This window comes from Ostrinia nubilalis, chromosome 23 (genome assembly GCF_963855985.1).
Source record: "Ostrinia nubilalis chromosome 23, ilOstNubi1.1, whole genome shotgun sequence".
Lineage (NCBI taxonomy): Eukaryota > Metazoa > Arthropoda > Insecta > Lepidoptera > Crambidae > Ostrinia > Ostrinia nubilalis.
Window position 1 is genome coordinate 6,529,700 of NC_087110.1, and position 22,300 is coordinate 6,551,999.

The 22,300-nt window shown below is 40.1% G+C and overlaps 2 protein-coding genes across 2 annotated transcripts in view; one reads left to right on the forward strand and one right to left on the reverse strand.

Moving 5' to 3' along the window:
• Nucleotides 1-22,300, forward strand: part of LOC135083390 (uncharacterized) — a 122,397-nt gene that overhangs the window by 43,852 nt on the left and 56,245 nt on the right. The window lies entirely within an intron of this gene.
• Nucleotides 1-22,300, reverse strand: part of LOC135083493 (lysozyme) — a 43,233-nt gene that overhangs the window by 3,294 nt on the left and 17,639 nt on the right. Inside the window, exon 4 of the mRNA XM_063978253.1 lies at nucleotides 70-133. Within this exon, the coding sequence (XP_063834323.1) occupies nucleotides 70-133 (64 nt within the window). The remainder of the gene's footprint in view (nucleotides 1-69; nucleotides 134-22,300) is intronic.

Genomic DNA, 22,300 nt, shown 5'->3' on the forward strand with positions numbered 1-22,300 from the left:
AATTGAGTTGTAATTATTGTGATTTACAGTTCATAATTTGCAATTAAATCTGATAAAACGTTTAAATACCTTCACATTTCATGTTGCAATGGCCGCCTTTTCTGCCCTTTTTGCACCAGTCCTTATTGTTTATCTGAAAATAAAGAAAAAATTCATTAAAAGTACCTATGATAACCACGTAACTTAAACGAAATGTCACTCTTAATATCTGAAAATAGTGTCGTTTATTGCAAAATATCATCTGTTACAGTGACATAAGGTATTCCTTAATAAAGAAAAATAAAATCAAATAAAAATGCTAAGCTTGATTATGTAATTTGTGCTTTTACCGTAGGTATATTATACTATTGGCTATATCTTTTATTGTATTGTGTTTATACATACGCATTTACATAAATAAACAAAGTAATTCACCGTAAAAAAACATATGGACACACACTGAAACCTTTTCTGTAAAACTGGTAAAACCGCAACGAACAGCGCCACCAGTTATTAAATTAAATCGTTACCCAATTAACTATTAATAATGATTAACAAATTCATTCATAATAAGCGTCATGCATTGCAATGTTCCAAATAAATAAGCGAATTAATTAAAAAGCTGTTTGCTGACATAATACAAAACGGTCGCGTTGTCCTGCACTGCAATATTTTGTATTTACTCTTCTTCAAAAAATACGTAGCTGACTTTTACTTTTGATCTATGCTAATATTTTATAGTGTGAGTGTTGTTTTGTAAGTTTGTACTTAAAATATGTGGAAAGTTATCTCCTTTTATGAATATAATATTAGGCCAGTAGAATTAAACACAAAAATTGATTAAATCGGAAATAATTCCTACAAAAGATTTTTTTGCTTTAATGGCTTCATTGGTTGCCCATTAAGACTCTCCTAAGTTTTCGACTTCGACGGAGTTGTGCTTAAGTGGTGGGGGCCCCCGAAAGGGGCGTTTTTTCGGTTTTCCGGTTATACCGCGTAAAGGACTTACCCTATCGAAAAGTGGTCTTCATGACGGTTAAAGGGCACTTAATCCTGCATTGAATAAGACCAAATTCATATGTTTTGGACAAACCGTTCTCGCGCTAATGTTCGGCAAAGTAGAAAATATACGTATAAATAATGACCCTCTCCACGTCCAATGGCTTGTTACCCACATGCTTCCAAGCCTTGTAAAGGGTCGCCTTAACCAGTGTAACCCTAACAAGGCTCACGAGTTTGATTCGCTTATCCTTGTTCGTCCCAGCCGTTCCTTAACTGCGGTTGCTGCACCTCTTCCTGGCACTCTCCTGAACGACTCTGTGTTACCTAATGTGGCTGTCCCTCTTCCTTGTACCCTCCTGTACGATTTCATTGCTTAGCCATATGCCTGGTCCAAGGTTCGATGCCACAAAATCAACTTCGTACGAGTGAAAATAGTTTAAATACTATTTCCCGTGCTTGCAACATTTTTCTTTACTTCTTCGCCTCTATTAGTCGTAGAGTGATTGTATATATCCTATAGCCTTCCTCAATGTATGAGCTATTCAACACAAAAATAATGATTTCAATCAAACTAGTAATTCTTAAGATTAGCGCGTTCAAACAAACAAACAAAAAACTCTTCAGCGTTTTAATATGAACTTGTTGTTGTTGATTTTTGGCGTCGAACCTTAGACCAGGCATACGGCTAGGCAACGTAGTCATGCAGGAGGATACAAGGAAGAGGGGCAGCCACAGTAGGTAACACAGAGTCGTTCAGGTGAGTGCCAGGAAGAGGTGCAGCAACCGCAGTTAAGGAACGGCTGGGACGAACAAGGATAGGCGCATCAAGCTCGTAAGCCTTGATAGGGTTACACTGGTTGAGGTGGCCCTTTTCAAGACTTGGAAGTCTGTGGGTAACAAACCATTGGACGTGGAGAGGGTCATTAATTATACGTATATTTTCTACTTTGCCGAACTTTAGCGCGAGAACGGTTTGTCCAAAACATATGAATTTGGTCTTATTCAATGCAGGATTAAGTGTCCTTCAACCGTCATGAAGACCACTTTTTGATAGGGTAAGTCCTTTACGCGGTATAACCGGAAAACCGAAAAAATGCCTCTTTCGGGGGCCCCCACCACTTAAGCACAACTCCGTCGAAGTCAAAAACTTAGGAGAGTCTTAATGGGCAACCAATGAAGCCATTAAAACAATAAAATCTTATGTAGGAATTATTTCCGATTTAAAAGCTAATTCTACTGGACTATATAGAAAATTCGTTAATTTTAGGTCGTAAAAATTACGTAAGAGCTATGCAGCATGTACTCAATTATAAGGTTTGAATCGTCTTGTTTGCTACACACAGATTAATCCTTATGTAATCACATAATTTAATTTCGAGGCTGAATAGCTTCTAAATGGATTTAAGATTAGATCTAGTACTTAAATCACAAAGCGGGGTATCTCAATATATCAATAGAAGCTTACATTATCATCATATTATTTAATTATCACAGATAATACCTCTAACTTTGACAATGAAATGCTATGATCGTTGAATTCACACTTTAAAATTCAAGGCATATTAGCCAGTTGCAACCCTTTTCATTTCATTCGTGCTAACGTAAAATAATGCAATCGAATTGCGGCTCAACGATTAATATTTCGGACAGGGCTTAACGAGGGGAAATCTTTTTTTCATTATGACATTACAATGAGCAAAGAATTTAGTGATGTGTCATTTTTTATTGAAAGAAAGAAAAAATAGTATATTTTTTATAAGTAGGAGTTGGAAAATGCATCTAACAAATCGTTTATTAAAACAACTTGCAATAAGTTGTAAAAATAAATGAAAGGTAAGTGTGTTTTTTGGTTCATTAAGAAAATATTTTGCTTTGTCTGCGACAGCTACTAAGAAAATAACAGTATTTAAAATAAATTATGTTAGCAATATAAGGTGAGCGACAGTGACAGAACAAAATTAAATTTACAAACCGTGTAGGCTGTAATTGTTTTTATATTACACTCAAATTCTACACTTATGAAGATTTTTATGTTTATGATTGGTCCAAAAATAGAAACTTATTTCAGACAAAGCTCGCAGCTCTCAAAATTAAAGCTCTGAAGCTTTCTTATGTGCTACTAACAACAGTGAATTGTAAAGTACATTATAAGGGTACCATTTAGCGCAACATGGGATTCCCCCCAACAAGGTGAACAGATGACCTCATAAAGGTAAGTAGGAAGGCGCTGGATGCAGGCCGCTACCAACCGGCCAATCTGGGAATCATTGAGAGAGGCCTATGTTCAGCAGTGTACGTCCTGTGACTGAAATGATGATGGTCTGTCTGCTTCCTTTGACCTTCACCTTATCGTCGATCTAGCTACCTTACTACTTCGCCCGTGATCGCCACTCGAGAACTTTTCTGCTCCAACGCCAATTTAAATATTAGTTTTCAATTATCGGATAGACACCATCACAATTCACACCGATAAATTTAGCAATAGCGGTATTAAATAACGCTGTTTTGTCGACGACCTCATAATTTAATCCCTTGCGCTGATTAATCGCAGTGTTGTGTCGGGATTATGGCAGATTAATTAATCTGTGTACATCACAATCATTCTCATTGAGATTCCGCATCGTGTTGCGTTATCGCCTGAATGATGACGCCATTTTGGTCTTTAGTTTCGGGGATATGATTTAAATGTTAATCTACAATCGCGTGGCAGGGTAGTTGATAAGAGATAATAATTCAGTTGTTTTGGCATTGTATGTAGGTTTTGAAGTTTATTGTAATTTTCATGTAACCACAGTTAACATAAACTAGTAAAACGCTTTTATGCCCTTGCATGCAATGTTTCCATGGACATTTGACAAATGACTTAAATAGAATCTTAAATCCATTTAGATGCTATTCAGCCTTCAAATTATAATATTATGTGATAGCATACAGATTAATCTGTGTGTAGTAAACAAGAAGATTTATTAAACCTTATAATTGAGTAGGTACATAATTATTAGGTACACAACTAAGGGTAATTGCAATGACTCAAATATCCATTATTTGAGTCTAAAGATCACACTCTCCTAATTAGTAGATATTAGGAGAGTAAGATTTTTAGACTCGAATCAAATGTCCCAGGTTCAATTCCCCGGTGGGATAGTGTGAAAACACTTTGTATTGGTTCCTTTCTGTTCGGTTAAGAGATTGTCGTCTTGAATGAACTCAGGTTTCCGTTATTATTCCGTGCTTTCCGGAGAAACTGAACTGTGTCTCCAAACCAATGTAACTTTTTATGATACTTAAAATCAACTTTCAGCTATGTTCCATTGCAAATAGAGGTATCACTGAATCGTTTCTGAGACAAAAGTTCAATACGGCGACAAAAATCAAATTTATATCCATCAGATAAACCGGTGGATAATACAAAATCGGTTAACTTCAGGTTGGGTGAGTCGACGTTAATGTGACATTGAACGCGTCCAGGAATTATTCAAATTGTTCCCGAGTTGTAAAGTGGGAGAATTGGCACTTTTATACCAATATCTATTGACATTTGACATTGACTGCAAAATGAGGGTTTTCGCGATTGAATAATCCGCCACATGGCAATACGTAGACGGGAGGTCCAAATGCTGCATGATTGGTGGATTTTGTCATACTTATCTGTCAATGTCATGTCAAAAATAACCAATCATGCAGCATTTGGACCTCGCGTCTACGTCTTGCCATCTGGCGGATTTTTCAATCGCGAAAACCCTCATTGTAGTGCGTTTTCCTGCGCTACGTTTTTAGGGTTCCGTAGACCTGACAAGGAACCCTTATTGTGTTTTAAATTTACAATCCATAGCACATTAGATTACATAATATTTTTGTTGCAACTTAATGTGTCTTTGTCTGTCCATACTTATAAATTTGTATTTGCCAGATGTCGTAAATGCTACAAACTTGAAGTATTTTTTTAAAATTAACTACCATTCTTTGTTTAGTTAGTACTGTCGTTACTGATGTAAATTCAGTTCAAAGATGTAACGTCAACGTAACGTGATATAGCTGACCCACGCTGAACTGTCCCACCAAACTCAATGACAGGGGGGCGCTACCATCGTTCAACTACACTCGGCATCAAATAAATCGCACCTCCCGCGACAAGCACTTATCAAACGTATGCATCCCCACTTCCCACCAACATTGGTACGATTTGAAAGCCTAGTTCTAAACTTCATTTCATTAAAGAAAAGGTTTTTACCCCAAAAATGTGTCTTTACAAGGATCCAGAGTCACTTCTTCAAAAAATAGGTAGTTACGCTATAGCCATTTTTTATGACTATAAAACTGTTAAGTTGGGATTAATCGCTATCCATCTGTTAAAGAGGACACGTGAGACCTTTATTTGGTTTTATAACCATAAAAATTGGTCTAATTGATCCCAGAGGTGAGCCCAAAGTGAGGTCTATTTTCAAGTCACATTTATGGTAGGTATATGTTAATCATTTATTTAGAAATGAAATGTATTTTTCTTTAAGGATATTTATTGGGCATTCAAATAACACCAATATTGTTGGGGTATGTCTAGTAGTTAACGGTAACATTACTTTGTGTCGGTGTCATAACCATGGCATTATTAGCATCATAGACAAATTTGAAGTGGCGCCACTGAGCCGCCCCACTAATTTTAAATATTTTATTTTGTCAATGCATTATTATAGAATAGGATTCGCTTTCAAATACTTGTAACGACTTAACGCTTTAAATTAACTGAAACTGAGAATATACGCAATTTTATGAAGAAAAAGCATTTTAATTCGCAACTTATCAACACGACTCTTCGAGTTACGAGCATCGCAGCAACAGGGTACCATAATTGTGTCAGAAGAAAATCTTTAAAGTTCGCGTCGCGGAAGGTGCGGTTTATTTGATGTTGAGTGTATTTATGGTTTCCAACATGGCAAAAATCGGAACCAGCGATCCGGTATTGACGGTGGCGCCCCACTGTCAATGTCATGGATAGGACAGTTCAGTATTTTGGAACCATAACGTATACAGGTACCTAGTTCTTTTTTTTTACCAATTTTCTGTCAATTTTGTTTACTAAGGCTGAGTTGCACCACCTAAATTTGACCGTAACTATAACGATAACCGATGTTTTTTGTATGAATTTTGACAGATTTTTGACGTTTGTCAAAGTTAAAGTAAAATGGTGCAACCCAGCCTTACTAGGTATAATTTTCAAACAACTGCCCGAATCATTAAATTAGAACTTATCAAAATTGAATCCAAGCTTAAAATTATAACAACAATTTATTTTAACTTAATCTGGTCGGTAAATGAGGACGCGAAATAATATGATATTATTATTATGATACGAGTTTTACACCCAACTTCTACGAAAGAAACGTAATTAGTGACGTCATAAATTAGGATAATCGCGTCATACACTCTCGGCTTAACTTTAAATCTTTGTAATTTTGCTCCGTTTCAACATTAAGCGAATTTGGGAACTCAGGCTAAATACTACCTAATATCTTAACGTACTCGAAATAAAGTTCGTTTTTGCAATAAAAATGTACATTTTGATATGCTGGCGATTGTATATTGTACGTAAAAACACTTACGTTTCGATTATGTTGAACAAATATGTTTTAGCAAAATAAATATCCATCATAATACGAATATCAATTGCTGAGCCGTTTCTGTTTCATAACTTGGGGTCTGTATTTTGTAATCACTCGACTTTATATTTTGATAAAAGTAGCAGCTTTGTTTTAGAAAATTTCGGAACCCGGAAAGTTATCCTCGAGGTCAGAGGTCAATCCGTACAAACATACATTTATGAGAAAATTATCTTTATATTTCTCCGGGTGTTTTCTGTGTTTAACACATAGCAGAAATAATTTAAGTACCATGTTCAGGTTTGCCTACATCTGTAGTAATAATATGTTATTGTTGCCTACGATTCAATGACTACAGTAGGCGCGCGAGTTCATGTCCATCGGGGCCTTACTTACTTACTTATTTACTTATACTTATACTTACTTATAAGTTGCAAAAAATATGGAATAAGTAGATAAGGTTGACCTACTTAATTGGTAATAATTATCGATATCGACATTAGCATAATTAGTTAGGTAACAGCACTACCGCATTCCTCAGGATGGACATGAACTCGCGCGCCTACTGTACGTACGACTATTTAGTCTACGTACTACACCATCAGCTGGTGTCCAAAGATTTTGTAGTGTGAAAATGTCCAAAGGCATGACGTAAAATATCGAGTGCCTCCAGAATACGCCCTCCATGCAAACAGAGCACCTATTCAAAACGTTCATTGATAGTATGTTTATGGAATATTTTTACGGAAGTGGGCGTTAATAGTCGCACCACAGTTCTCTGAAACTATTGCGGCTATTATCGTAGTTACACGCTTTTTCATGTACAAATTTTCTTGTTTCCAATAAGTAAATTTTGAATTTGAATTTTGAATTGATAATGTTGTTGCTATGTTTGAGATAAACCTCCAAAGATATTGTCGTGCGAAATGTCCAAAGACATATCGAGTGCCTCCAGAATACACCCTCCAGGCAAACAGAGCACCTATTCGAGACGTTCATCAGAGCGACACAGCCTTGAGATTAGCAATCCCAGGGGAAAGTATTAGCTTGCAATACGTTATTTACCGACCGCGGGCTGATTTCAATCGGGACTTCGATTTGCGAGGCAGGGATGGGGGTGGTCGATAGAGAACAAAAGGTTTTATCGATAAACTTCAAATTCAAGATATGCGATTAAAGCTAGCCCATTTGTGTCGGTGCTTTTTTTAATCTTTATTTATTTGGAGGCTTTTGTCTATTAGGACACGACAGCCCCATCGAACCTTAAACTAAATTTACAATTTAATGGATGTCACGCCAGCGGGACAAGGGAATCAATTATAGATAGTCGGTGTTGGACTTGGCGTATCCAAAACCGAGAAACGTGAATCCACTCGTAACATAAATAGGTATTTAGCTCGAGGGGTCAACGGGACTTTTAGATTCTTTAAAAAAAGCTGATGATGAAATGAGAGCGTTCAACTCCAACCAACATGGCTAAAATCGGAATCAGCGATCCGGTATTGCCGGTGGCGTCCCCCTGTCAATGTCACGGGTGGGAACAGTTCAGTAGATTGGGTCTATATCGATATTACAAAAACTACAAAACTGTCACCACTAGTCATCTAGTCTCGAATCGAACCCGCCTATCCTAGGATCTAGGTAGATCACATCGCCGTAACGAAGCGACAATGCGAATGCTCCGCGACTTAATGACGTCACCACTTAGAGGGTGATCTAATGGGAATATACAGGGTGACTGTGCATACTAATAAAACTTAATAAATTACATAAATTAAAATTGAAAATACATCCAACTCATAGAGCTGATTGCTGCTGGGGCAGAAAAGTTCTCGAGTGGCGACCACGAGCCGGAAGACTAGTGTGGGTAGGCCTCCCACTAGATGGACCGGCGATCTGGTGAAGGTCTTTGTGGAAAACCTTGGGGGAGGCCTTTGTACAGCAGTGGACGCCTTTGGGCTGAAACGACAACTCATGAACACGACCACTCTATCAAATCTTTTCTCTTTATAATAATACTCTGTAGATAAGTTGCAATGGATCTTTCTCTAGTATAATTTTAAGATGTAATTTTGCTCATTGTTGGTTTAGTGAGAATTTTAATTACTCGTATATTATCCTTACTTTAGGCGATGATTTTCTAGACTGTTTTGGTTCGTATAAACGCCTGATTTAATTTCATTCTAATTACTGATGCTACTAACGTTTCGGATTTTTCTTAATAAAGTATAATAGTGCTCGTTAATTAAAACAAAGGTTACACGAAATAATATTATTTCAAGAGTCCTTTAAAAATAGACTCATTAAGGATAATTTAATTTCGTTCACTAAAAAGTTAAAGAAGAATTTCGTCCATTTTCTTAATATTAGGCTTGACGTTTTAAGTAAAACGCATGTTGTGATTAATAGCTACTCAGACAGCTCGGATTACTTAATCCAGGTTCAGACGTTTTTCTAGACTGAGAGCTTCTTACTATTTAAAGCTTTGTATTCTAAAATTGCGATTGAAGCTCGAGTAAAGTTTGTAAAAAATAGATTTACTTATTGAGCTAACTTCTTAGAAAATGTCATGTGACCTACGAATACATAAAATCACTTTAGTATTTTCAAAGTTTTTTGGGATCCTTAAAAATAATGAAAATCTGAAAATGTTTGACGAAGGCGTAAATAAATGAAACATAATGAGAATTTATAGATGTATGCTAAAAAAAAAATTGTATCGTTCAAGTCTAATCATCCAGATTCTGAGAAAATGGTAGATAATATGTAACAGTTGGACAGACAAGTGAGTGATTGGAATTCTTTAAATGAGTGCTAGACTCAATACTAGTTGATAAAGTCTGAATTAAGATTTTTAGCTTGAATGATTGTGGCTGAAATGATGATAATGATGACGCTAAAGCTAAAAATGACAATTTTGAAACCGTGGGAGAATTTAGAAAAAGGAAACACTTTGCAAAGTCACCCTGTATAAAATCAAGACGATAATGACGATGTATGATGTAAGATATTTATGTAGGCCGACAAAAATACATAATACAAGCGAACGAATTGGCTCATCTTCGTATAACAATTACATTTTCGCTCTGCTACTCCATTCGCAAGCCAGTGGCCGGCTTCCAGTCGGGCCTCGTTGAGGATCGGGCCACAGCTCGAATAGAACAGCCTGCTTATCTAGATTCGTTCGTTCCTTTCAGCCAAATGTCGTCCACAGCTGGACAAAGGCCTCCTCTAAGGATTTCCACAACGACCGGTCCTGCACTGCTAGATCTCATCTAGATAAGGAGTAAGAAAATCCCCTTTGAATTTAAATTAAGTGTTCGTTCGTTTCAACCTAGTGCCGTCCACTGCTGGAAAAAAGTCTCCCTTAAGGATTTCCACAACGATCCCGCTCTTCTTGTACCAGATCGTTGGTCCACCGAGTTGGAGTCTGCCTACAGTACGTTTTTCGGTTTGTAGTCGCCATTCGAGAAGTTTTCTACTCCCCGCCCACTACCACTTGTTTGGATATTCTGCAGGCTTTGTTGGTTACTTTGGTTATAGATCTCGTCATTTCTGATTCGGTCACGTAGGGAAATTTCGAGCGTAGCTCACTATATCGCTACTATGCCGCAACAGTGATAGACGTAGAGTTAATCATACTGAGAACGTGCTGCCACTTTCTCAGCCTTGTGTCATAAAAGTTGTAAAAAGGTATCGTCGTGATATACCTTCTTAGACTTAATAGAATGAAGTGGCTGATCCCTCTCAAGCTATGCCTTTAGGTCGGTGCACTGGCCCACTTCCATCTAAATTAACACGGGTAAATCCGAGTGTAATATGCCCCATCCGTCCTGGACCGTCGGCAAATAAGTGGCTCGATATTGGTGCTATTATACGATCGTTACTCAATCTGAGGGCTCAGTGTGAGTTTGAACGGGTAAAAAAATATATGAAAATTTTGGTTCTTGAAAGTTTCCGCTAGGGGCGCCGTACAATTTTACGCGTTCACTTGTAACGATTTTTGATGTTAACTCACACTAAGCCCTCTGAAGATCCAGTGTAGGTTGCGGGTTCAAGGACAGTTTAACTTTCCCCCAAGACAAACTTGGCTTTCACTGGTCGGTTTTCATTGGCGGTCAAGCTGGCTACACAGAAGTTGTAGCGGTTTCAAGAGGCTAAGATTAAGCACATGCTCAACATCAATTATTATTGAGTGTTAATTTCTACTTGGGTACAGTTTCGTAATCTCAACCGTTTCTTAATCTCAACTATTTCTTAGATGAAGATGAATAGGTAGGTACTTAAGGCTTAAGTACACACTTTTGTTCATTATTATGAAAAATTACCTGTTCGAGAGAAATGACCATTACCTACCAAAACGTATCACTGAAAATTGATATTTTGAAATTGTTGCTCTCCGTTTTAGATAAATGAACGTATATTTTCAGCTGGTAATAGTAGCTTGATAAATGATGTTCCACTATAAGCCGCCATATTGCATGATTGCCAATCCATTTAAATGACCCTGTTATACAAATTGAAAGCGGTTTTGTTTTAGAATTGACATGATTTATTGTATGCTAAAATATTATCCCTTTTTTGCAATCGATACCTTATTGGTATTGGTGGAAAAATGCATAAAGATTACTGCGGGTTTTCTCCCTCGACGATGTAACTTTATTTTTGAGTTTTATACTTCGGTGGTCAATTGTATAAATTGATTTCATGAACATCATTGTAAATGGTATTGTATTGATGTCACTTAAGTACTATATTTGTGTTTACTAATACTAAAATATTTACTGTTAGTTGAAGTTTTTTTTTATTTTGACTGCACTTGGGTTTTGTTACTTTTTCACATTAACCGCTGAAGCTTTTTTGATGAATTTTTAGTATATAGACAACAAAATAACGGTAAACGGTAAATAACGACTGTAAATTGGACGAAAATCGCATATGATAATTAAATATGTAGAAAATACTTTGCTAATAGCAAGCTGAAGTGGCAATGGGCAGGGCACATAGTACGCAGAACTGACGGTCGATGGGGCAACAAGGTTCTGGAGTGAAGGTCGCGTACCGGAAAACGCAATGTGGGTCGTCCTCCCAGAAGGTGGACTGAAAACATCGTAAAGGTAGTAGGAAGGCGCCGTAGGCCGCTAACAATCGGGCAACATGGAAAGCAATGAGGGAGGCCTATGTTCAGCAGTGGCCGACCTATGGCTGAGATGATGATGATGATGAGAAAATACTTTTGCTGTGAAATTTGTTATAAGTTAATTATTTCACTCAGAATTTTCGTGGCACATAACTTGGTATTAGGAAAAGTCACGGACAGAAGCTAGGTTATAGTAGTGCCTAAATACGATTCAGCGATTACTTTGCTTGTAGCATTGGCAGTAAACCTTTGAGCCAGCGCGGCTTAAATCGGCAACAGCCGCTGGCGAAAGCTCCGCTTTGTTCGCTATATTTCATACATTTACATGGCCCGAGGCATGGTTTAAACGCAACTCGGAATCCGCTGATTAATCTATTGTGAAATTGATATGGCTATGCCTTTTGCTTTTAGAGTCTATGCATTAGGCGAGAGAATGAGGGTTTCTTTAAGTTGTACCAGTTGGCGCCACTGTCTTAGCCACAAGCAAGTGACAGGACCTTTACTCTTGCCTAGTCCTGTCATTTGCTTGTAGATAAGACTGTGGCGCCAACTAGTGAGCACTGAAGTGGTAGGAGGACTACATGAATATTTGCAATCATCTCTACAGATAAAAATATTGTGGCTCACATCCTAGGGGTAGCCCTAGGATGTGAGCCACAATATTTTTGTCGAGACATTTTATCGATTTTGCACGATAAGCCCACATTTATCGTCCAAAATCGTCGATAAGATTTTATCATGGCGCGCATCCTCCGGTAAGTAGACGCCATTATCGAATAAGGCCCTACTATCACTCTCTAGTGGCGCCAATTAGCACCAAGTGGTGAGCGCAATTAACGAAACCCTCATTGCAACAAAGTTATTTTAAAAAGACTGTCAATTGAACCAATGATGTACGATATCTAATTACATTGACGGAAATTGAATAGCATTAGTATTGTGGCTTCACAATCCGATTATTTCGATTTCTAACATTATTATTCGGGCCCATTATGTAGACAATTATGGGAAATAATGCTACATATCGATACTGTGAATTTCTATGGGCGTTATTGTGTAGTTATAATCAATAGTCAATACTAATCAGCATTAAAACGAATTCCAGCCATAGAACGTCCACTTCTAAATATAGGCCTCCCCCAATGATTTCTACAATGACTGGTTGGTAGCGCCTGCATCCAGCGCCTTCCCGCTACCTTTAATATGAGGTGGTCCTATAAATGATGATGATTAAAACGAATAGTTATAACAGATCAGAACTGATTTCACACTACCCGTGGATGGATGTTGTAAGAGGTGTCCTGAGGAGGTGACCAAGGGAGAAATATGCGTATGCCATATGCCTCCCGAATGCGTCCGGCTAGGGGCGTGGGGATTGTCCTCCATTTGCCTCTGGTAAATTAGAGAGGGTCGTGCTCCTGCAGTGAAGTGTACCTGACCTGATGATTATGATATTTATACTGAGTACTGAAAACCAGCGTCGTGGCCTGCCTCACCGTGAGCCCCGGCTATTCTGAGTAGAGCCCCATTGCGATAGGCATCGCTGTTGCGACAGGGTGGCACTGCTCGGTTCACTTTCTCTTTCATTGTTATAATTATTATGACCTCTGTATTTTTTTTCATATACCTTTTTTGTCTTTGTGTGATGTCCATAGCTATAAATGTTTCTTTCTTAAACTCGTATTTTTAAATGAATCTGATACTGTCTACAGTCAATATAGCAATCGATTCTCCGGCAACACTAGGGATCATGTCGCATAGGCCGTCTGACCGTCGCGTCGGTTACATTAATATGCAAATGGCGCAAAAGCGAATCAAAATTCTATTAACCGATATATAATCTATTGTGAACGCGAAATAGAAACGCTTTTCGGTACTTACCCTATTATTGAATGCGAGCGATTTGATGCAATTGAATGATGGGCAATTTAATGTTAATTTGATATTGTAGAGTTTCGAATTAAGTAGTTTTTTGCATTGTACTCTTACTTTGTAATTATTAGTATAGAAGATTTCTTTTCTCTTTGTTTATCGTTCGTTCGTTCGTTTCGGCCAAATGACGTCCACTGCTGGACAAAGGCCTCCCCCAAGGTTTTCCACAATGCACGGTCCTGCGCTGCCCGCATCCAGACTCTTCCTGCGACCTTTACTAGATCGTCGGTCCACTTTGATTATCGTTTGATCATAATTTACCGATCTTTTATTATGTAGCGTGACAATATTAACCAACGCATAAGCTTTTATTCATGTATTCTTCTCTTATAAATTAAAATAATCTAATAATTCATTGAAGAATAATTAAATTTTAATTCATTAAAATTTCATTTTCGTACTAAATATCCCTTTAAACTAGTGATCAACGCGACATTAACTTTTTGTAATAAGGCCATCCTTCCCCACGAAGTGTTGGTGGCCGGAGACCTCAACTCGAAATCGCAATCGTGGGGCTCCCGTGTGACGGATATTCGTGGGGAACTAGTGGAGGACTGGTTGGTATCGCACGGACTGGTAGTGGTGAACCGGGGAACGGTTGACACATGCGTGCGAATGCAGGGCGGCTCCGTTGTGGACATTACGTTCGCGAGCCCTGCTCTAGCGCGCCGTGTCCAGACCTGGGAGGTGATGGAGGGGGTTGAGACTCTGTCGGACCACAGATATGTGCGTTTCGACATCTCTCCCCCCTTCCAGGTCCCCCCGAGTAGCACAAATCGATCCCCGGAAGAGATTGGTCCGCGGTGGGCGCTGAAGCGCCTAGACCGCGACACACTGGCAATAGCAGCACTGGTAGAGAGCTGGTCGCCGTGGTCAGATGGAGCAGAGCCAGGCCGCGAAGTTGAGTGGTTCAGGGAGGCCATGTCGCACGTGTGCGATGCGGCGATGCCCAGAGTAAGGGTGCTGCCGCCTCGCACAGCAGTGCACTGGTGGTCTCCAGAACTGGCTCGACTAAGAGAGGCGTGTGTAGCCGCAAGGCGCTGCTATTCTCGACACCGCAGGCGAAGAAACCGGGACGAGAGTCAGGACGGTCCGCTGTATGCGGTTTATCAGGAGGCCAAAAAGGCGCTCAGGGGTGCGATTGGGGCGGCGAAAAACGCTGCTTGGGAGGAGCTCCTCTCCACCCTAAACCAGGATCCGTGGGGGAGACCATATCGGCTTGTTATGAGCAAGCTGCGCCCGTGGACTCCCCCGCTTACCACCACCATGGATCCTGGTCTACTGAGTAATGTGGTTGAGGCCTTGTTCCCAGCAAGAGAAGACTGGGTTCCCCCAGTGTGCTTCAGCTCGGAAGGAGTCAGTGAGGATGAGGCACCTGAGGTCACGGAGGGGGAATTAGGGGCAGCCATACTTCACCTTCAGGCGAAAAACACTGCCCCTGGACCGGACGGAATACCAGGAAAGGCTTGGGTCCTTGCCCTGAAAAACGGGTTGGAGCCCCGATTTAGGGAACTCCTCACAACCTGCTTAAGACGAGGCCACTTCCCTCGGAATTGGAAAACGGGGAAACTCGTACTGCTGAGGAAAGAAGGTCGGCCAGTGGACTCCCCGTCGGCATACAGGCCAATTGTTCTACTGGATGAGGCTGCCAAGTTGTTGGAACGCGTCATCGCCACCCGCCTCAATCGTCACCTTGAGGAGGCGGGACCAAACTTGGCAGATAACCAATACGGCTTCCGGCGGGGCAGGTCCACTATTGATGCCATCCAGCAGGTGAAGACCCTTGCCGAGGATGAGGTTGCCCGTGGGGGCTGCGTAGTGGCGGTGTCCCTAGATATCGCCAACGCTTTTAACACCCTCCCTCACGGGTGCATTGAAGAGGCTTTGAAGTATCATGGTTTCCCTGTATACTTGCAAAGAATTGTGCTGGACTACCTGCGATGCCGTGACGTAATCTTTCCGTCCGCGGATGGTTGGGGCAGGTGGCCTGTGTCGCGCGGTGTTCCACAGGGGTCGGTCTTAGGTCCACTCCTGTGGAATATCGGGTATGACTGGGCAATCCGAGGCTCGGCCCTACATGGCATCGGGGTAGTTTGTTACGCTGACGACACCCTGGTTACAGCCAAAGGACGGACGTATAGGGACGCAGCTATACTCGCAACAGCTGGAGTGGCACAAGTGGTAGATCGCATAAGACGGTTAGGGCTAAAGGTCGCCCTGAATAAATCAGAGGCGATCTGTTTCCACGGGCCCAGAAGATCACCACCAGCGGGGGCGGAAATCGTGGTGGGTGGCGTCTCCATCGGCGTCGGGTCGACGATGAAGTACCTAGGATTGGTCCTCGACAGCCGGTGGAATTTCAAAGCCCACTTTCGGTATCTCGCCCCCAAGTTGATGAAGACGGCAGCGGCATTGTGCCGCATCATGCCAAACCTAGGAGGCCCACACATGGGGTGCCGCCGTCTATTCGCTGGGGTCATCAGATCCATGGCTCTGTACGGCGCCCCCATATGGGTTAACTCCCTCAACGGACGCGACAATTTAACGGCACTGAGAAGGCCCCAACGGGTCATGGCAGTGAGAATGGTGCGCGCATACTGCACCGTGTCTCGGGAAGCGGCCTGTGCGCTTGCGGGTACCCCTCCATGGGAGCTCGAGGCCCGGGTGTTGGCGGAGGTCTACCGGCAAACCGCTGCCGCAAGACGCAGTGGTAACCCACCAGCGCCCCGGGAAATAGAGCACTGGAGGGAGGAGGCCCGCAACGCGATTGTGGAAGAGTGGTCGGCCTGTCTGATGGAGCCCAGTGCGGGCCACCGGACGGTCGAGGCACTGCAGCCCTGCTTAAAGGAGTGGTTGGAGCGGCGCGGTGGCCCACTTACATACCGGATGGTGCAGGTGTTGACCGGACATGGCTGTTTCGGGAGATACCTGCACAGAATCGGCCGTGAGAGGACCGCCGCCTGCCACCATTGTGATACCGGAATCGAGGACACAGCAGAGCATACTCTAGAGGTGTGCACTGCGTGGGAGCCGCACCGAGCCACGCTCCGTGCGGCCATTGGATATGACTTATCGCTACCGGCAGTGGTCAAGGCCATAGTCGGTAGTGACACCGGATATGACGCATTTAAGGCCTATTGTGAGGCCATCATGATGGAGAAGGAGACGGCTGAGCGGGAGAGGGAAGAGGATCCCCTCGCAGACCCAGCTCGCCGTAGAAGGATGGGCCGAAGGCGGCGGGCTTTTGCCCGTCGACCTTGATAGTTGGTAGTTGGACATTTGCGGGCAGGCCATTTACACCTGTCTGCAATGCCAATGTTTGTACATATTCTTGTACATAGTGTTGTAAATATATCTTTTCCTTGTACAGTGTATATATTTTCCTTGTGTATATACTGTGTATAAAAGATGTACATAGAAGTCTCCGTGGGTTTAATGGTGGAACATCACATCCGCCACGAGTAGAAGTGGTCAAAACTGACGGGTCTGCATCGCAGACAACTGTGTTTTCTTGTAGGGGGGCATTCGGGAAAGGCCCAGCTATACCGTTAGCCTCCTACAAACACAGCAAGCTGGAGACTGGTGGAAGTTTTTAGTGGGTAGGCCCCGCCCTTCTGGCGGGGAGAGCCCCACATAACCCGCCGCCTGACCCAGCGGCGGGTATGCAGTAATGCATTTTTTACCACCTTAAAAAAAAAAAAAAAAAAAGGATGCACCCGACTTTAGAATATGCTAAGAAAATAGAGTAAGGTAGGTACAATGATGTAATTGAGCATTGTAAAAATATTTATTTGTCAGTCATTTGGTGTAGTGGTTTCGAAACGGACTACTATGCCGAGAGGTCCCGGGTTCGATCCCCGGCCGGGCAGAAATTGAATTGATACATTTTAATTTCTGTGATGGGTCTAGGTGTTACTATGTATAATATGTACTTATGTATATAAAAACGGTATTTAAGTATGTTTATATCCGTTGTCTAGGACCCATAGCTTTGCTCAGTTTGGGACTAGGAGCGTAGTGTAAAATGTCGAAGGAAGGATATTTATGTATTATTTGCGGAGTGTATAGCGGAGTCTGGTACGTTTTGTTTGATCCGCGACTGCCAAATACAAAACTCACTGCCAAAGAAAGGTAAGCTTAAATGGGCATAAATGGGCAATATGGTACTACTGATGTACCTGTTGCCCCAGCATTCAATTTTTTTTTTTTTTTTTTATTTTTTATTTTTTTTATTTATTTATTTTTTAGTGAAAAAACGTATTAACGTCTAAAAAAAAATGGTCGCCATTCTAAGGCGAATTAATTGGAATTAATTCATGTTAATCGTGTAGAAATCTCTACGCCAGACGATAAAATATGAATTATGACTAAATATCAAACAAAGTTCAAGAAACAAAAAATAGGTTTATGTCATGTACTGAAACCAAAGCGTCTAACATTTTCTGAGACAATATTGAACCAAGCTCCTACTCCGTGTCTTTATTCAGACACCTTGATTCAGTCAGCTTCAGTATTATGACTGTGATGATTGAATTTTTATAATCATGCTAAGAAAAAATAACAAATACTAATTCTCAATTTATACTTCATAGAAAGGGAAGAAAGACTCATTCATTATTATGAGTTTGTGGCAGCGTTATCGATTCGTAAAATAATATCGCATTATTTTTTGGTATTATAAAAAAATGTCCTTAATCTAAACTAAAGGTTACAAGTAGTGGTAGTACTGGTAGGTACCTACATAATACATAGTTTATTTTATGTGGTTGATTCGTTCTTTGACTGACCAAAGTCCACTAGTCCGGTTGTTATTACAAGCGGCCCGATTTCTTTTTTTTTTGATGCGTCAATAATTTTCTATTACATTGATTACAATGTAATTATTATTGAATTAAATTTATAAAGGCATAGTTATTATCGCTTTAACGCATAATAAGATACTTTGCTTGTCTAAAAGATTTAGCAAGAGAAATGATTCAATGTATTTCATGATGTCGCATCTCTTCTTATGAGAATTATAACGTTATAACATAAATAATTTATACGAAACCAATTGTAAAACAGTACATGGAGTTAAAACTGACCTCTTTTTTTTTTTTTTTTTTTAGTAAATAAATAATAATAATGATGATGAAGGCTTACTTCGTAAGACTATCAATAGTATTATTAGCATTAATCATACATTGATTAGTAGGTACAAACCTACATAACAATGTTTTTTCAATACAAGAAAAAAATGACGTCATCTTATGTACCGATACCGATACAGTTTAAGGAAGCTCTTAGATTTTATCTATTATTTATTTATAGATACAAGCTGGTGAGACGTCATGAATAAAAAAATAAACTTTGTAAAAATATCAGGGCTAAATAAAGAAAGGCCGCAAAGAGACAAACAAAAATGTTGCCTGTTTGTTCAGATACAAAACAAACATCCGTTAAAATAAGACCATAATTCTATTTGCTTTTCAGTGGCTATCGTGTTTATGTAATAAACATAAAATATTTTATATTAATAAGTTTCTTTAAACCATAAATGAATCTTTTGTTAAAAGTTTAATTGCGGTTAAAATATCATCCCTTTGAAGTGCTTAAACCACATAAACTTTGTTTAGCATCTTATATAAACGCTATCTAAGTCCACCATCTAGGAACATTTTTTTTTTTTTTTTTTTTAACAAGTGGGTAATCTCAGAATGTACTCGTGTCGACGGATGCGATTAAGAATATTCTTAATATCAACGTCTCTGCGCCGACGTGTATAATTATTTGTTATGTATAATTAATTATGTTTAATCGCATGGTTATGATGATTATGAAAAAAAAACATCTGGGTTCGAATCGGGAATCGAATAGGTATCTCGGTACAATAAATTCTGTAACCGAATATTAGGTACATTGCATTTAAATAACAATATTTTAAGCGGCCAGCACATACCTGTATGTACATAGATGGCGCGTCGTCTAGGGACGCGGGTTACCTTGGTGTTCTGGTCGGTCTTTAATGGCGCTTCCCGCGGTGCTCTGGCAGCGCTGGGCATGCGGCGGCGGCGGCGCGGCGCTGCGGCGTAAATAACGGCGCCTGCGCTTGTGGAAGGCGGCGTGGTTGCGCCGCGGGCGGGTGATAGGTCTTAGCCCATCATACCATACAGCAGGGCGTAGCTTGTCGGTACGGCCTCTGTATAAAGCCTCGATTCACACAGTTATGCGAACGGCTAAAGCTTAAATTATATATTCAGTGCAGCAGCCTGGATTAGTTGTCATATCAAATAAATACCTCTTTTCCCGTTTTAGAGGATTATAATGAGTTATAGTTGTCGACCGTCGATGTAATTGGTCGACCGACCGGAAATGTAGAAAGATCTTTGTAAGTTTCCAACAAAAAAATGTGAGACTGATAAGTACTCACAATCACAATGTCAGTTAATATGAGTCGTTGCATAGAAAAAAACGACATATTGTCATACTTCATATATAAAGTAGGCATTTATTTCCACTTCGACTCGGTTCGGTCAACAAACCGGCCTAAGGTTTATTTAGGATCATTTATTCTGACCTTATAATAGCAAGTAACGAATCTACATAAATGCACTTTGAATTTTGATCTGATACTTATTTCTTTCTTACTAGCCTTTGTATTTAGACCAATATCGATTGGTGTAATGTATAAAAATACGAAACAACAAAATTATTCAGTTACCCTTTGTAGCATTGAACAATGTGTATGGCCACAGGGTCATCGGTCGTTATAAAAGCAGGCGGAGGCTCGACTGGGGCGAGTGCGTCCGCGGCGCCGGGTCATCATGCTCCAAGATGGTTGATGGTTCATAAGGTGTAAGGCCAAGAAGGCAAGCTCTTAATGTGGGTAGTTTCGTACAAACGCAACATTTTTCTGTATGAGCTCATTATGTTCTGTTTTTACGGCTTTTAAAAATGGCCGAAAAGAAGATACTTAAAAACTCGTAAAAGTGAATAATATTACAATACCTGGCTATCTCGGTAGTTAATATCTCGTTTTTACTCGCTAGAGCAAAAAACGGCTACTGGTTAAAAAATCACCGAACATAAAGTGGCTGCTGGTTAATATCTCGTATTAACGCTACTGGTTAAAAAATGACCCGCAAATATGACCGAATATAAAGTGATTGCTGGTTAATATCTCGTATTAACTCGCTAGAGCAGATAATGGCTACTGGGTAACATCTCGCATTACCTCGGAGAAAAAAATGGCTACTGGGTAACATCTCGCATTACCTCGGAGCAAAAGAATGGCTACTGGGTAACATCTCGCATTACCTCGGAGCAAAAAATGGCTACTAGTTAACATCGCGCGTTAACTTGGAGCTAAAAATGGGTCAAAGTTACGCGTCGTGTCACAACGCTTATAATAAAAATGTACGAGCACTTGCACAAAATAGTTGTTACAACCAACCTTGTGTTGGGTCTAATTCTCGTCACTACACTGCACAACTTAAAATAATTACGTTTTTTGTCGGTAAAAACGTCCTTGGTGACGTCACTTAAGCATTTTTCTTATACTGCGTGCGGTCGTTGCGCGTGCGCACAAAGGAATGAGACCGCTCGGACACCGAGCCCACAGCGTGGTAGGGGTGGGGTTGCCCGCTCTTTTGTTTTTTACTACTACTGCGCTGAATATTGTGTGCGGATTGGCTTGTCGTACAGGGGTACTACATGGTAAAATAAATCTCGGAGGCGAAAGCAGGATAATTAGTGGGTAACTTTAGTTACTGAGACGAGTTTCATAGATTATTTTGATCTTTGATTCTGAAATTTTATAACAAAAGTTGTAAAGTTACTTGAAGCTGAAAAAACAGAAACATTGCATGTTCATCTACTACACTTCTACACTAATATTATAAAGAGGAAAATTGTTTGTTTGTTTGTTTGGTTGTAATGAATAGGCTCAAAAACTACTGGACCGTTTTTAAAAATTGTTTCACCATTCGAAAGCTACATTATCCACGACCTAACATAGGCTAAATTTTATTTTGGAAAAACATAGGGTTTAGGGGTCCACGCGCGAAGCCGCGGACGGAAAGCTAGTGCACAATAAAAAAATAATAATTTGTGGTCATGATAATGCAGTCAAAATCATTTGCTTATAGACTCTATTTAATACATACGTTTAGCGCTTGCATTTTAGAAGAATGAAAATATTCAAAAAAGAAAGAAGACACGTCTATTAAAATTCAAGTTGAACCTGTTGTTAATAATTAATTTATCTTGATCTATATTTATATCCCGTTGGTGATCGATTATCATCAATGACAGGACTATTCTCACCTCTCGCCAATAAAAACCCAACCATTGAAGGTCAAGTTTGTTCCGGGAGAAAGTTAAATGTGTTATCATCAATGACAGTCAGAAAATAGAGTTTTGGAGGCTGAACAAAAGAACGACCTAAGATATTATCTCGTAAACTAAGTCATAAAAAAAGTAAGTACGTACTTCCAAAAGTTCATTTTCTAAATACCTAATACCGTTAGCTCTCCAGTTACCTAAATTCGGCCGCAACATTTGGTAATAATACTTTGAACTGATTATGTGGGAGTTGCGTAGAGCGTGATGGCTTTTAATGGTGCCTATCTAATTATCGCATTATTAGCGGTGAATTTAAATCGGGTTACAGTGA